The following is a 12,167-nucleotide window of genomic DNA, read 5'->3' on the forward strand; positions in this document are numbered from 1 at the left end:
ATTTAAAAAAATTATAAAAACATTTTTGTTTTAAGCCCCAGGAAAAAAGTTGAAAATTCTAATTTATAAAATTTGCTCACTTTTCAAAGGGGTCTTAATGGGCTAAGAACATTTTTGTGTCATTTTAACGGAAATGAAGTGCTCTTTCTATAGGTGCCAAAAGTTTATATTATAAGTTTAAAATATGAGTACAGTTAACATTTAAATACCCCCTGTAATACGTTTTATTAAATTTCTTATTTTATTAGTTCCATACATAAAAGTGTTAAAAAAATATCGATATATTGATATTTTGATATATTTTTGACATCCCTAGCGCACGCTTTGTTTCTAATTTGTTTTGTTTCTGAATTTTGGTAAAACCGTGCGTTGCCTTTTACTAAAAGGAAGTAGTTAAGTACACAATTGTTACGAGCGACTCATAATTATGCGGTACGCTCAGATAATTGTTGGTCCTGCCGGCAGTGGCAAGGTATGTCCAGTTTAACGGTTACTGTTTTGGCGCAGTATTCTAATCGGAACCCATCCTACCCAGTCGACGTACTGCAGCTTAATGCAGCAATATGCCATGGACTCGAAGCGAAATATCCAGGTGGTGAACCTAGATCCGGCGGCAGAGCACTTCAACTACAACCCACTGACGGATATCCGCGAGCTCATTCACCTGGACGATGCCATGGAAGACGAGGAGCTGCACTACGGACCAAATGGGGGCCTGATCTTTTGCCTGGAGTTCCTGATCGAGAACCAGGATTGGCTGAAGGAGCAGCTCTGCGGTGGAGAGGATGAGTTGATGGTGGGCGAGCCGGACGACGACTATATACTGTTCGACATGCCCGGTCAGATAGAACTGTTCACTCACCTGAAGATGGGCAAGCAGCTGGTGCAGCTGCTAGAGTCCTGGAATTTTCGCACCTGCGTCGTCTTCTGCTTGGACTCGCAGTTCATGGTTGACGGGGCCAAGTTTATATCCGGCACCATGGCCGCTCTCAGTGTGATGGCCAACATGGAACAGCCGCACGTCAACGTGCTGACCAAAGTAGATCTGCTAAGCAGCGAGGCGCGGAAGCAGCTGGAGATGTACCTGGAGCCAGACGCCCACAGTCTGATGGGGGAGCTGACCATAGGAACAGCGTTTGGCGAAAAATACGGCAAGCTCACAGAGGCTATTGGCTCGCTGATCGAGGATTTCAGGTGAGCTACTTTAAACGATAATGCCAGAGTTTCGAATTGTTAAACTGCCGTTATTGGTTGGGTCGGAACTTTCGTCGTCCACAGGTTAATCTAATACATAAACACCTTTTTGCAAGGTAAAAAACGACTACTTTATTCTTTTGATGTCATAGAAGCTAACATTTTAGCATTCAAATCAAGTTATGTTTATATTTCGACTTTTTCTGAATACCCGTCGTTTCCAACTGCTCTAATTTCTTAATTTTTACTCATACATTTCCACCGCTCTTGCTTTAAAATCAATTGAGATTTTTAAGTCTTGTTACGAAATTATTTTGGTTTAGCTGGTAACTACTTGGTATCACAAGGGGCCCACTAACCTAGTCGGAAATTTAAGAAGTTTCATGAAGGGGTCTGACTGTCGGTTGTAGTTTTTTTCTGTTGCAACCCCTGATTATTTCAAATCATATTCCACTTGAATATAAACCAAAAATAAAGTAAAAGACAAAGTACAATATAATTTGTATGATTATTTTACTAGCATCAAGATTGCATTACGAAAGATTTGCAGTTCTCCAAGTGAAATCATAAAATTTACATTTTTTTTCATGGTTCTGCTTAATATTTTACTTTTAATGATACATACGGGATCGATATAGGTAACTAATAAAAACTAAGGTTGATTGGTTAAAAGAAAACTTTAAATTGTTGTCAAAAAAGGTTATTTTTATAACTGTGTGCGAAAATATTTTAAATATGTGTTCACTCTTAAAAAAGTTTATAAGTTTATAAAAAAACATATTTTTTCTTTTTGATGTTAACATGGCGCGTTAGTATTCAACCTTTAAGCATGGGTTGCATTTTTTAAGACACACGTGAGTTCCAATTTTTTATTTCTTTATTTTAAGTGTTCAAATTTTTTCTTGCTTTACTGGTATAAGATTTAATTGAATTTGTCTTTATAATTCAAAAAACATATTTCCAAGTGTAGAACCCTTTTTATAAATCTATTTTAAGAGTGGAACAAACATGATTATTATTTATATCATATATATTCATACCTATATATATTTAATATTTTACATGAATTAAAAAGAAAGAAGGTTTTTTTTCTTCCCTAATTGAAAGGGTCTTAGATCTACTGCTTCAGGCTTTAGCCTTGCGTGTCGGGTGGAATGGGTGATCCATTTGTGACAAATCTGGAGGATTCTGCTCGAACGCACTAATCTCCTGCATTCCGCTGTTAGCAATCTCCCACAGCTGTGGGTATTCCTCCTTAAAGGTTTCGTACCACTTGTTAACCAACGGATACTGCTGCAAATCAAAATTAATTGCCTCCAAACAAATCGTGGCCGAGATGAGAGCGAAATCAGCAATGGTTATGTTATCGCCGGCCGCGTATTTCGTGCCCAGACGCTCCAAATATGTCTCGAACACCTCAAGTGCGTTCTGCACCTTCTTTAGCGACATGGGTGTACGCTCGTAGTCGAAGAAAATGGGTGCCATGCTGTGGGCTGAAATGGGGGCGTAGTAGAATCCCATGTTAAAGCACAGACGCTGATTAATTATCGCTCTCATGTTGACCTCCTGCGGATAGAGCGACGAATCCGGCGCGTATTTGTCGCAAAGATATTGCATAATGGCAATGCTTTCTGATAAATAAAAACCATCGTCGTCCAGCACGGGAATCTCCTTTTGCGGATTCATCTGAAAGATTTTTTTTATTTACATTTCTGACAATCTTAATGGCTCTTTAACTAGCACTTACCTTCGAATAGTCCTCAGAACGATGTTCCAAGGCGCAAAAGTCCACATTGATCAATTGATATTGTATATCCAAGGCCTTCAGGGTCATGCGAACGGCCAAAGAAGGCGGCCCATCGGATACGGCATACAGTTTCATGGTGTATATTGGTCTGTTGGTACAAAAAAACGTATTAGTTTTTGATTTGACTCTTGTTCGACCGGTTTTCTTTTTGCCACTAGCTTAAAAAGTGAGAGCAATTTGACTGTAGTGCCAATTTAAAAAAATATTTCTATTTTTGGTTTCACTTTTGCTTTGCCTATATTCAAATATGTATGTCTTTATTTATGTGTGTATCACCTAATGTCTGGTCTTTTTAAGATATATTGTTAGTACAAAATAATTTTAGACACACAGTTAATGAAGTGCGCTCGCGCAGCTTTCAAATGCTACTGATGTGCTTACTTTGCCAAGTTGCCAGATATTGCAGGTGTTCATTTCAATGACAATGCAAACAAGTTTTATTAGTAGCATTGTTAGATTCGATCTCCAAATACTCTTACTATCAAGTCTAGTCTCTTCGGGAACAAAACTTCATGCACCCACGTATTGTTATTGAACTAGTTTTTATGACAAATTTCTACCCATATACCAATAATTGGAAAAATTTGATGTTTTTCAAAGTGAATGGATGTTTTTAAAAAAGACATGTAGTGTTATTTGAAGCGTTTAGCATATTTGGGTTAATTTATTTTTTACAATAGGTAATTTTATGTTGGTTAAAAGAGAGGAAAATAAATTTATTAATTAAAAGAGAATAAAATGCTGTATTTCAAAGGAAAAGCGTGACTTTTACGGATGGTATACATACACAATAGATCCGTAGCCGTCGATATCATCAGCTACTTCCTCGACGACCTCAATGATGCCGTCTGTATTGTCCACCTCGACGTACTGATGGTCTCCCTCCAGGGCCATCTCTTCGCCCTCCTCTGCCTCCTGGTACTCCTCCTCATCGATGACAACATCCTCTTCATCATTTTGGGGCTGAACTTTGTGAGAAACGGATGCCGAGCTGCTATTATGATTGCCCGCCACTCGTGGCTTCTTGTGCACCACAATGTCACTGCTTATGTTAGATACATTGAGACGCTCGATGGCCAAGTCACCATACTCCTGCTGAATCTGATCCAAAGACTTTCCGATAAAGTGGAGGGGCCGGAACTTTAGCTTCTTGTTATTCTTTTTGTTGATCTCGTTGAAGAGTCTTCGCTTGATGTCATCCTCGCTAAATGGATGGCTGTGGCTGTTGTACACCCGAAGGACTCGAATGGAGCCATCCTTTTGGGTGGCAGTAGAGATGCGACTCTTGCAATTGATGTCTGGGTCGCGGCTCTTAATGCACACCCAATAGTTTCGTGAGATTACGCCTCGATTCTTGGCATGGTAAATATAGCCATCAACGCACAGGAGTTCGTGCCCCTTGGCAGACCTTAGGGTGCAGATCTTGGTGAGATCCATGTCCGGCTGAGCGCCCTTTGTCTGCTCCACTACATCGCGTCGCCGGCGGACATTTGTGATCTCGGGCTGTCGCACTTTTGGTAAAGGCGTGGATGAGTAAGCTGCGTGAGACTGATGGCCCAGCTCCTCCAGTGCGTCCGGCAGTATCTCGATCTTAGCACTAATATTGTCCGCGCCGTCCTTGAGGTACTGCACAATCATATTTGCCTTGGATTCGGGTTCCATTTTTATGGCACCATCGATGCTAATCACCTTCTTCATCACCACATTTCTTGTATCGATGTGCTCGTAGCTCTCATCGACGCTCTGCTGTTCGAAGGTGTCTGCTCCCTGGCTGGCCGATCCCTCGTCGCTTTCGAAACTATTATCTTCGCCAAGTTCGCCCTTGGACAGCTTTTGCGGATGCTCCTGGTCCAGCTTGACCTGCTGCTTGAGCCGCCGAGCAATTTCCTTCATATCCGGATTGTGCGTGTGCTCGCCGTTGATTCTGATTACTATTGGTCCGTCCTCAGCTGGATCCATGGTAATGCGGACGTGACAAGTGTTGACCTTGTCACGTCGGTTTATGCAAGTGAAGAACATGTGGCCGTTGGACCTGCTTTGGGAGTCAAAGTGATATAGATGCTGACTCAAGCACAGTACCTTACGGCCCTTGGCCGAGGGAAGAAACGTGAACTTGGTCAAGTCCGTCTCCAAGAGAGGATTATAGCCCGGCGGAGCGAGATAGTTGGCAATTACATCAAATGCCATTGGCCACTTTTTGTTGTCGTCCAGTTTTGGATCGACCAGGGAAGAGTCCTCCATCTCTTCCTGGCCCTCGACCTCTTCGTCGCCGTGAATGTGTCCGCCTTGAATCTCTCCGCCTTGGTCGTCATCCGTTCTTACGTACACATCGTAGTTATCCTCGCACTCCTCGATTATAATGGATTCCAAGTCATCGCACCGCTGGGATGTTTGGAAAGAGCTTTCGGGATCGAAGTACTCAAGATTGGGGCATTCTGCCAGCACATCCGAGGTCTGTTCGTCCTCCACCAGAACGATCTGGTGCTTGGAAAACATGTGCATCAGCTTGGCGGCCGAGTAGTGCGGATGGATGTGGGCATCGGAGTCAACGGCGTGCAGTCGATGTGCTCCTGCCAAAGTCGCCTCCGTGCAGATTCTAGCCGTGCACTCGATGTCACGCTTCCGCACACAGGTCCATCGGAAAATGTCACCTTTGTAAGACTTTCCGGCCAGGTAGTAAAGGTGCCCGTCGATGCAAACCATAACGCGACCATCGCGGCGTCGCAGCATATACACACGGTCCTTGTCCTGCGAGAAATAGGTATATGTCAGTAGTTTTTTGGGCTTAGGATTCTCTATGTTTAGTTATCATTAAACTAAAATTAATTACTACTTGAAATGCCCGACTATTTACAGCTTTAAAAAAAGTTAGGAACGTTCTTTACATTTTTCCTTTCATTATATATGTCAGTAGTTTCTTCGGCCTAGGATTCTCTATGTTCAGTTATTATTTAACTTAAATAATTACTACTTGAAATGCCCGACTATTTACAGCTTAAAAAAAAGTTAGGAACGTTCTTTACATTTTTCCTTTCATTATATTCTTAACGTATTCCCATATCCGTTAAGTTGCTCATTCCTGTATTGAAAATTTGAAAACTATCAAAGAAATACCAAATATTGGATAAAGGTAACCGCATAGTATTTTTATAAGTCCTTGAATGACTAAAAATTGGTATTTAAAATCCTTTATGCGGGCTTTCAAGACGACTTTTCAGTTAGGTTTTGGCTCATTTAAATTGAATGGGAAAATAAAAAAAAAAATTATTGTACAACCTAATGAAAACGGGATTATATGCGATAAAAGTGGTATCTAAACCAAAATATGCTTTCTTTATCCTAGAAAATCACAGTAATCAAGGTTGTTCGGGGGTATTAATTAAAATTGTAACTGTTTCTATATTAGGGGATAATAATCCGACGGAGGATTTGCATACGCATAAAGATAGATTCAGGGGCATAGGCCAGGTACAGTCGGACTGCTGTCGTACCTCAAAGTCCAATTGGAAGGAGGCCTCCACGGCGGAGGCGTCGATGCCTCCGTAGATGAACTCCGGCGGATTCATGCCGGCGTTGGCCCGCTCGTACTGGCGGGCTCTCTTCGGCTGGGTGGTGCTGTAGGCGTCGTTCATCATCATCACCGAGAGCCGCTTGCGCTGGGCCACCTTGTTGACCTCGTGATCGCTGCAGCGCGGATGGATGTGGGCCAGAACCACGTCCACGACGACGTGGCGGGTCTTGTCCAGCGGATCGGGCAGCAAGGTGCAGATGCGGGACTTGCAGGGGGTGGCCTTGTCCTTGCGTCTGTTGCACAGCCAGCGGTAGGTGTTGTTCCGCCCGATGCGATCGAAGTGGTACAGATAGTCGTCCACGCAGAGCATATCCACGCCCTTGGCGGACCGCACCACGGACACCTTGGACAGGTCCATGCCGTGCTCCTCGACAGGCGTCTCCATTTTTGAATTCCTGCGGTGTTTTGCCCGTGCCCGGAATTCAGCGTTTTTCGATTTGCACCCGAAAAGTGTTTTGTATCGTAAATTAGGCGATTTTTGTAGCTGCTGGCTGCCTGGGATTTGTTGGTTGGGATTTTTGGTGGTATTTCGTCAGCTCACTATTTGCGCGCGTTTTTGCAAATGCGCCACAATTACCGCATATGCACTAATTCCTTGCAGTTGGGTGCACCGAATATGGGTTATTTTTAGTTTTTCCGTCTAATTTTAATTGCACAAGCACATTTTCTTTTGCGACGCGTCGAAAAATGCTTTTGTGTGGGATACGAGGGCTGCGAGCGACGCGGCGGAGTTGCCACCTGACAAAATTTGTTTGTTGTTTTTTATTTGAAAATGTTAATGAATTTAAATATTATTCCTTGCAGTTTGGTGAGATTTTTCCCGTTGGATTCCCAGGACGAGGAGAGCGTGGGCGACCTTTTGCTGCAAATTGACAGTATTTTGCAGTACGGCGAGGATGCCGACGTGAATGTCAAGGACTTTGATGAGCCGGAGGAAGCGGATCGGGATATATAGTTTCCATAAATATTACGCCTTAAACCATTAATGTTTGTAATATAGTCTATTTTAAATAAAAATTACTTGTATATATGATTTTCAAAAGCAGTCATCATCCCTGGTTGCAGAGTTGCCAGATCTGCAGTGTTGGACAACTGCTGTCATAATTTTAAATTCCGCTACGCGTACAGCGTCCAAACAAAAGGAATCTTCGAGCAAATCAATGTGAGGTAGGAATGCAGCAGAGCGGCGAAAGTCCCATTGGAACGGCCTTCAGCCAGGAGGCCATCACGCAGCGCCTGGCGGCACTTAGTCGCTGGCAGGACGAGCAGAAGCGGCTGCTGCAGGAGCGTCAAAGCAATCAGCGCGTTCTGCTCGGCCTGGAACAGCGCAATATGTACAAAATGCTGGGACTGCTCCACCAGGAGGCGCAAAGCCGGGAGAACAGTGTGCTGGAGGAGTCGCAGTGGGACGAGGATCACTCCATACAAATGCCACGGCTAGCGGCTGATCAGGACGAGCAGGAGTTGGAGCAGGAGGTTCCTCTGGTCAGTCCCCAGCCGACCAGACCCAAGCGTCCTTTCCTGCGTCGTGGCGAAGGTCTAAAGCAGCGCTTTAAGATCAATCCCGACCAGCTGCGTCTGGAGAACCTGCCGCGTTACAAGTACGCCAATGCTCACCCACAATTCCGGACGCCCCAGCTGAAGAAGGGCATCCTCAAGAAAAGCGAGTCACCACCAGCTGCCGCCCCTGCTCCAGTTCCCAAGCCTCCAGCACAACTTGATCTCAACGAACAGCGCTTCCAGCAGGTGCTAATCAACTCCAAGAACGTCTGCAGCTCCACGCCGGATCTCAAGTCTTCCTACGCCTCCTCCACCACTGCCTCCAGCATCTCGCCAAGAGTTCGTTTCGTGGAGCAGAAGGGCAAAGCCGGACCAACCAGTCATGCCGACGATGAAGCCTCCTCGGAGGCCAGTCCCTTGCAAGGAGTTTGCTGGGCCAAGGTGTTGGACACACAAGCAATTAAGCCAGCTCAAATCCAAAGACGCTCAGCTCAAATCCGAGTGGAGGATGACAGCAATGTAAGCATATTCGAGCTACTCGAGCAGAAGGCCACTGAGGGCAACTTTGACATGAACTCCAGCTGCATTCGCACCTTCATGGCTCGCAAGGATCAGCGCCGTGGCCTGGCTGATGACTCTGATCATATCGTGGTCACGCAGCAGGTGCGTCAGATGCGTTTGCAGCCGCATGTGGACCAAGTGCAGATCCACGAGCTGGAGGAGGACGAAGAGGAGGATGAACAGCAGTCCAGCGACCAGACCTTGACAGCGACACCCATTCAGGTGGGAAAAGCACAAGTGCGAGTGCGCTTCTCCGACTCCAATGACACCAACGAATACTCCGATGCAACGAGTCTCAACGACGGATCCAATATTCAGCTCTTCGAACAGTTCAAGTCCGCTCTCTTCCAGGCCTTGGAACAGAAGAAGAAGTCAAGTCCCAGTCAGCAACCAGAGGAACCCCTGACACAGGAGCTTCAGGAGAAGGCCAATCTAGTTCGGACTCGTCTCGAGGAACTTGAGACCGAGATAGCGACCTTTAAGGCGCAGAATGCTCAGCTACTTCGCCTCAAGCAGCAGCACGAGTTGGATCAGGCCAAGTGCACACAGGATCACATGGAGGCCATGGAACGCGTCCACGACGAAAAGATTCAGGCGGAAATCTACCTGCACGACGAGCGCATGAAGATCGAGGAGGAGCGCCGCAAATTCGAGCAGCAGATGCGACTCCAGAAGGGCAATGCGAACACAAAGGAGAAAAAGGAGATAGCCGCCTTGAAACAGGAGGTGGAGGCACTGCAGCTGCAGCTCAAGCAGAAGGAGCAGACGCACGTCTCGGCACAGGCCCGCCTCCGAGCACAACTGCGGGCCAGTGAGAAGGAGCAGCGCAACTACAGGGACGAAATCGAACTGCTGAGCAGGGAAAACAAGCGACTGGAGCACGAGCTGGTCAAGATTGGCCGTGAGAACAACAGCAAGATGCTGCAGGAGATCAACCGAAACATTGCCCGGCTGGCACCCAAGGTGGTGAGTATGGGAAAAAGTAGTAAATCTTGTATTCAGCGGAATTTAACTAATATCTTCTTTTAGCTGCCCTCTACCTCTGCGTCCCAAGTCCTCGATGAGAACGGGCGCCGCGCTCAGTCCTTGGATGGCACTGCTGGAAAGGCTGTCAAGCAGAGAGAACCGCCAAATCGTCGCCAGAGCAGCGGGAGTGCCCAAGTGAGAAGTCGCAGTCGCTCCCTGGGCAGAAACAAGAAAAAGCCGGAGGCTTTGGATGAGAGTTTTGCCTCCAGTAGCTCTGGAGACGTAGAAGAAGTCCTGGCACCGGTGAAAACCAAAGACGATAGCCCACCGGCTGCCGCCAACTGCAGCAGCGACTTTAAGCGGGAGATTATGAATGCGGATGGCAGCAAGGACATTTGGTATCCCAATGGCAATCTGAAGAAGATAAGCGCCGATGGCATGAACGTTCGCATGCTGTACTTCAACAAGGACATAAAGGAGACTGACATCAGGGAGGGCACCGTGAAGTATTACTACGCTGAGACTAATACCTGGCACACATCCTATCTGGATGGTTTGGAAATTCTCGAGTTTCCCAACGGACAGACCGAACATCGCCGCAAGGATGGCACTATCGAGATCCACTTTCCCAACAACAGCATCAAGGTGGTGGATCCCAGCGATGCAGAGAAACTGGAGGAGTGGCGTTATGCGGATGGAACCCACCTAGTGCAGCTACGGAACGGTGACAAGATTCTGAATCTACCCAATGGCCAAAAGGAGATTCACACGAAGCTGAACAAACGACGAGAATACCCGGATGGCACTGTCAAGCTGGTCTATCCGGATGGCAGCCAAGAGACGCGCTACTCCAACGGTCGCGTTCGCTTAAAGGACAAGGAGGGAAAGCTCATCATGGACACAGACTATGCAAAGTATTAGAGGCGTGCCTGTTTCCGTTGTGAATTATAGTTTTTAAATAAATAGAAAAGTCGCACTGTTTTGATAACTCTATGATCAGAAGTAGCTTGCAAATGTTGGGGTGTTAATTTGGAGATTTATTGATATATCATGTATTATTGATATATCTGGCCAAAACTTGGCTTTGGTCAAGGAAATAACAACTATATAGTATCTTCTGTACTGCAATCTATATTGCATTCACCTTCTCATTGCATAGAGAAATAACCTTTTATTTACATTACCAATAATTATTTAATTTAAAGGAACTGTTTATTTGTACTTTTATAAATCGTTATGTTAGACACAGTCTACAAAATATATTTCACTTTATTTTAACTTGTTTTTAAGTAAAATAAGTAAATTAACAAAAGCGCACTTCTCTATTAAATCAAACGAACAAATTAGGAAATATTCAAATATTTTGTTAGTTTTTTTAAGCGACTGCAGATCCTACTGCTCCGCATTTACCCCCTCCTGGGCCATGGTCAGGTGGTGATCGAAGATCTTGGGATGCTGGTTGAGCAGCTTTGAGGCGAACTGCACGATCTGCTCGAAGGTGAACTCCGCCTTGGCTCGCGGTCCCCAAAGGAAGAAGGTCTTGGGGTCGTCGTAGGCGCTCAGTTGGGAGCGCTCCCGCTTAAGGTACTGCTGCTTCACGAATGTCTCGTCGATCTGCTTGCGCGGATTGGCGCCAAAATAGCCGTGCTCCTCGTCCTGGATATTTAGCATCTCCAACATGCCGTACAGCTTCGTGTCCTCGATGCGGTTGCCGCGCAGGAAGATGTACATGAGGATAATGTACAGCAGCGTGAACTGGGGTCGTTGTGCCGGAGTCAGCTCGTGAATGGAGGCCACCGGCTCCTCCGCAATGCAAATGAACGTCTTGGATGCCGCATCCAGCGGGGTAAGCAAAATTCCGAAACGCTTGGCCAGCAATTCAGCTACCAGCGGCAGACGCTTCTTCAGCTCGTTCCGGTCGCCAGCCGCCGGCACCAAATCCTTGTCCTTGATGGGAATCTTCTGGGCTGTGTGATCGAGGATGTACGCTAAAATGCCGCGAACCTTGTCGTCCACCTCTCGAATTGGTTGTTGTGTTGCCTGGGAATGACTGACATTCTGGCTTCTTGCTGCACGGGAAGTGCTGGCCATATTCGTATTCTTTAATATTCTTTTAATAGCTTTAAATGGTCTTAGTTTTAAAATAATTCGAAATTCGACTTAAATATTGCTCAAATCAAAAAACGAAGTTTTCAACACTATTAAAACGATAGAGATGAAACATAAACGATAACGTGGTGGGTGTATTCGCTAAAAGTGGAGGGTGTCACCGCTACATATTAATAAAATCGATATTTTTCAACATTCGTTAATCGAATTGGCGCCAATTCAAAATCAACAATTTGATTTGGTACTTACAATCGTCAGTTATTCGGTATTAAAATACCAGTACCAAATAACTTAATTTTTCAAAATGAGAATTGCTATTATTAGATCAATTGCACATTAAGCTTGTCCTATTTTTATTATTTCGCATTTGATGGCGTCTTTTATGCCTTTTCAAGTGCAAATGGCCACTCAATGAGCTCGTTTAAACGCACAAACTGGGCCAAGAGCAGCTGAAGTGTC

General features: G+C 45.3%; 4 protein-coding genes across 6 annotated transcripts; 2 read left to right on the forward strand and 2 right to left on the reverse strand.

The window, feature by feature from the left end:
- The first annotated feature begins 316 nt into the window (after window positions 1-316).
- LOC108068236 (GPN-loop GTPase 3) lies at window positions 317-7,614 on the forward strand. The gene is made up of 3 exons (XM_017157686.3): window positions 317-472; window positions 536-1,194; window positions 7,377-7,614. Exons 1-3 carry the CDS (start codon window positions 428-430, stop codon window positions 7,525-7,527), a joined length of 855 nt encoding a protein of 284 aa, XP_017013175.1. The 5' UTR covers window positions 317-427; the 3' UTR covers window positions 7,528-7,614.
- Window positions 1,691-7,274, reverse strand: gfzf (GST-containing FLYWCH zinc-finger protein). 3 transcript variants are annotated; one of them, XM_017157681.3, is made up of 4 exons: window positions 6,493-7,274; window positions 3,789-5,749; window positions 2,942-3,089; window positions 1,691-2,880 (listed from the first exon to the last, which is right to left on the reverse strand). In XM_017157681.3, exons 1-4 carry the CDS (start codon window positions 6,955-6,957, stop codon window positions 2,320-2,322), a joined length of 3,135 nt encoding a protein of 1,044 aa, XP_017013170.2. In that variant the 5' UTR covers window positions 6,958-7,274; the 3' UTR covers window positions 1,691-2,319. The 3 variants fall into 3 exon arrangements, with proteins under 3 accessions (XP_017013170.2, XP_017013172.1, XP_017013171.1); XM_017157683.3 differs by lacking the exons at window positions 3,789-5,749; window positions 6,493-7,274 and adding an exon at window positions 3,314-3,375; XM_017157682.3 differs by lacking the exons at window positions 3,789-5,749; window positions 6,493-7,274 and adding an exon at window positions 3,278-3,363.
- A 41-nt stretch (window positions 7,615-7,655) lies between the features above and the next one.
- On the forward strand, window positions 7,656-10,592 carry Sas-4 (spindle assembly abnormal 4). Its single transcript, XM_017157685.3, has 2 exons — window positions 7,656-9,599; window positions 9,663-10,592. Exons 1-2 carry the CDS (start codon window positions 7,746-7,748, stop codon window positions 10,518-10,520), a joined length of 2,712 nt encoding a protein of 903 aa, XP_017013174.2. The 5' UTR covers window positions 7,656-7,745; the 3' UTR covers window positions 10,521-10,592.
- A 258-nt stretch (window positions 10,593-10,850) lies between these two features.
- Window positions 10,851-11,789, reverse strand: MAGE. The gene has a single exon (XM_017157625.3). The coding sequence runs from the start codon at window positions 11,688-11,690 to the stop codon at window positions 10,992-10,994; it is 699 nt and encodes a 232-aa protein (XP_017013114.2). The 5' UTR covers window positions 11,691-11,789; the 3' UTR covers window positions 10,851-10,991.
- Between the last annotated feature and the right edge of the window lie 378 nt (window positions 11,790-12,167).

This window comes from Drosophila takahashii, chromosome 3R (assembly GCF_030179915.1).
Source record: "Drosophila takahashii strain IR98-3 E-12201 chromosome 3R, DtakHiC1v2, whole genome shotgun sequence".
Lineage (NCBI taxonomy): Eukaryota > Metazoa > Arthropoda > Insecta > Diptera > Drosophilidae > Drosophila > Drosophila takahashii.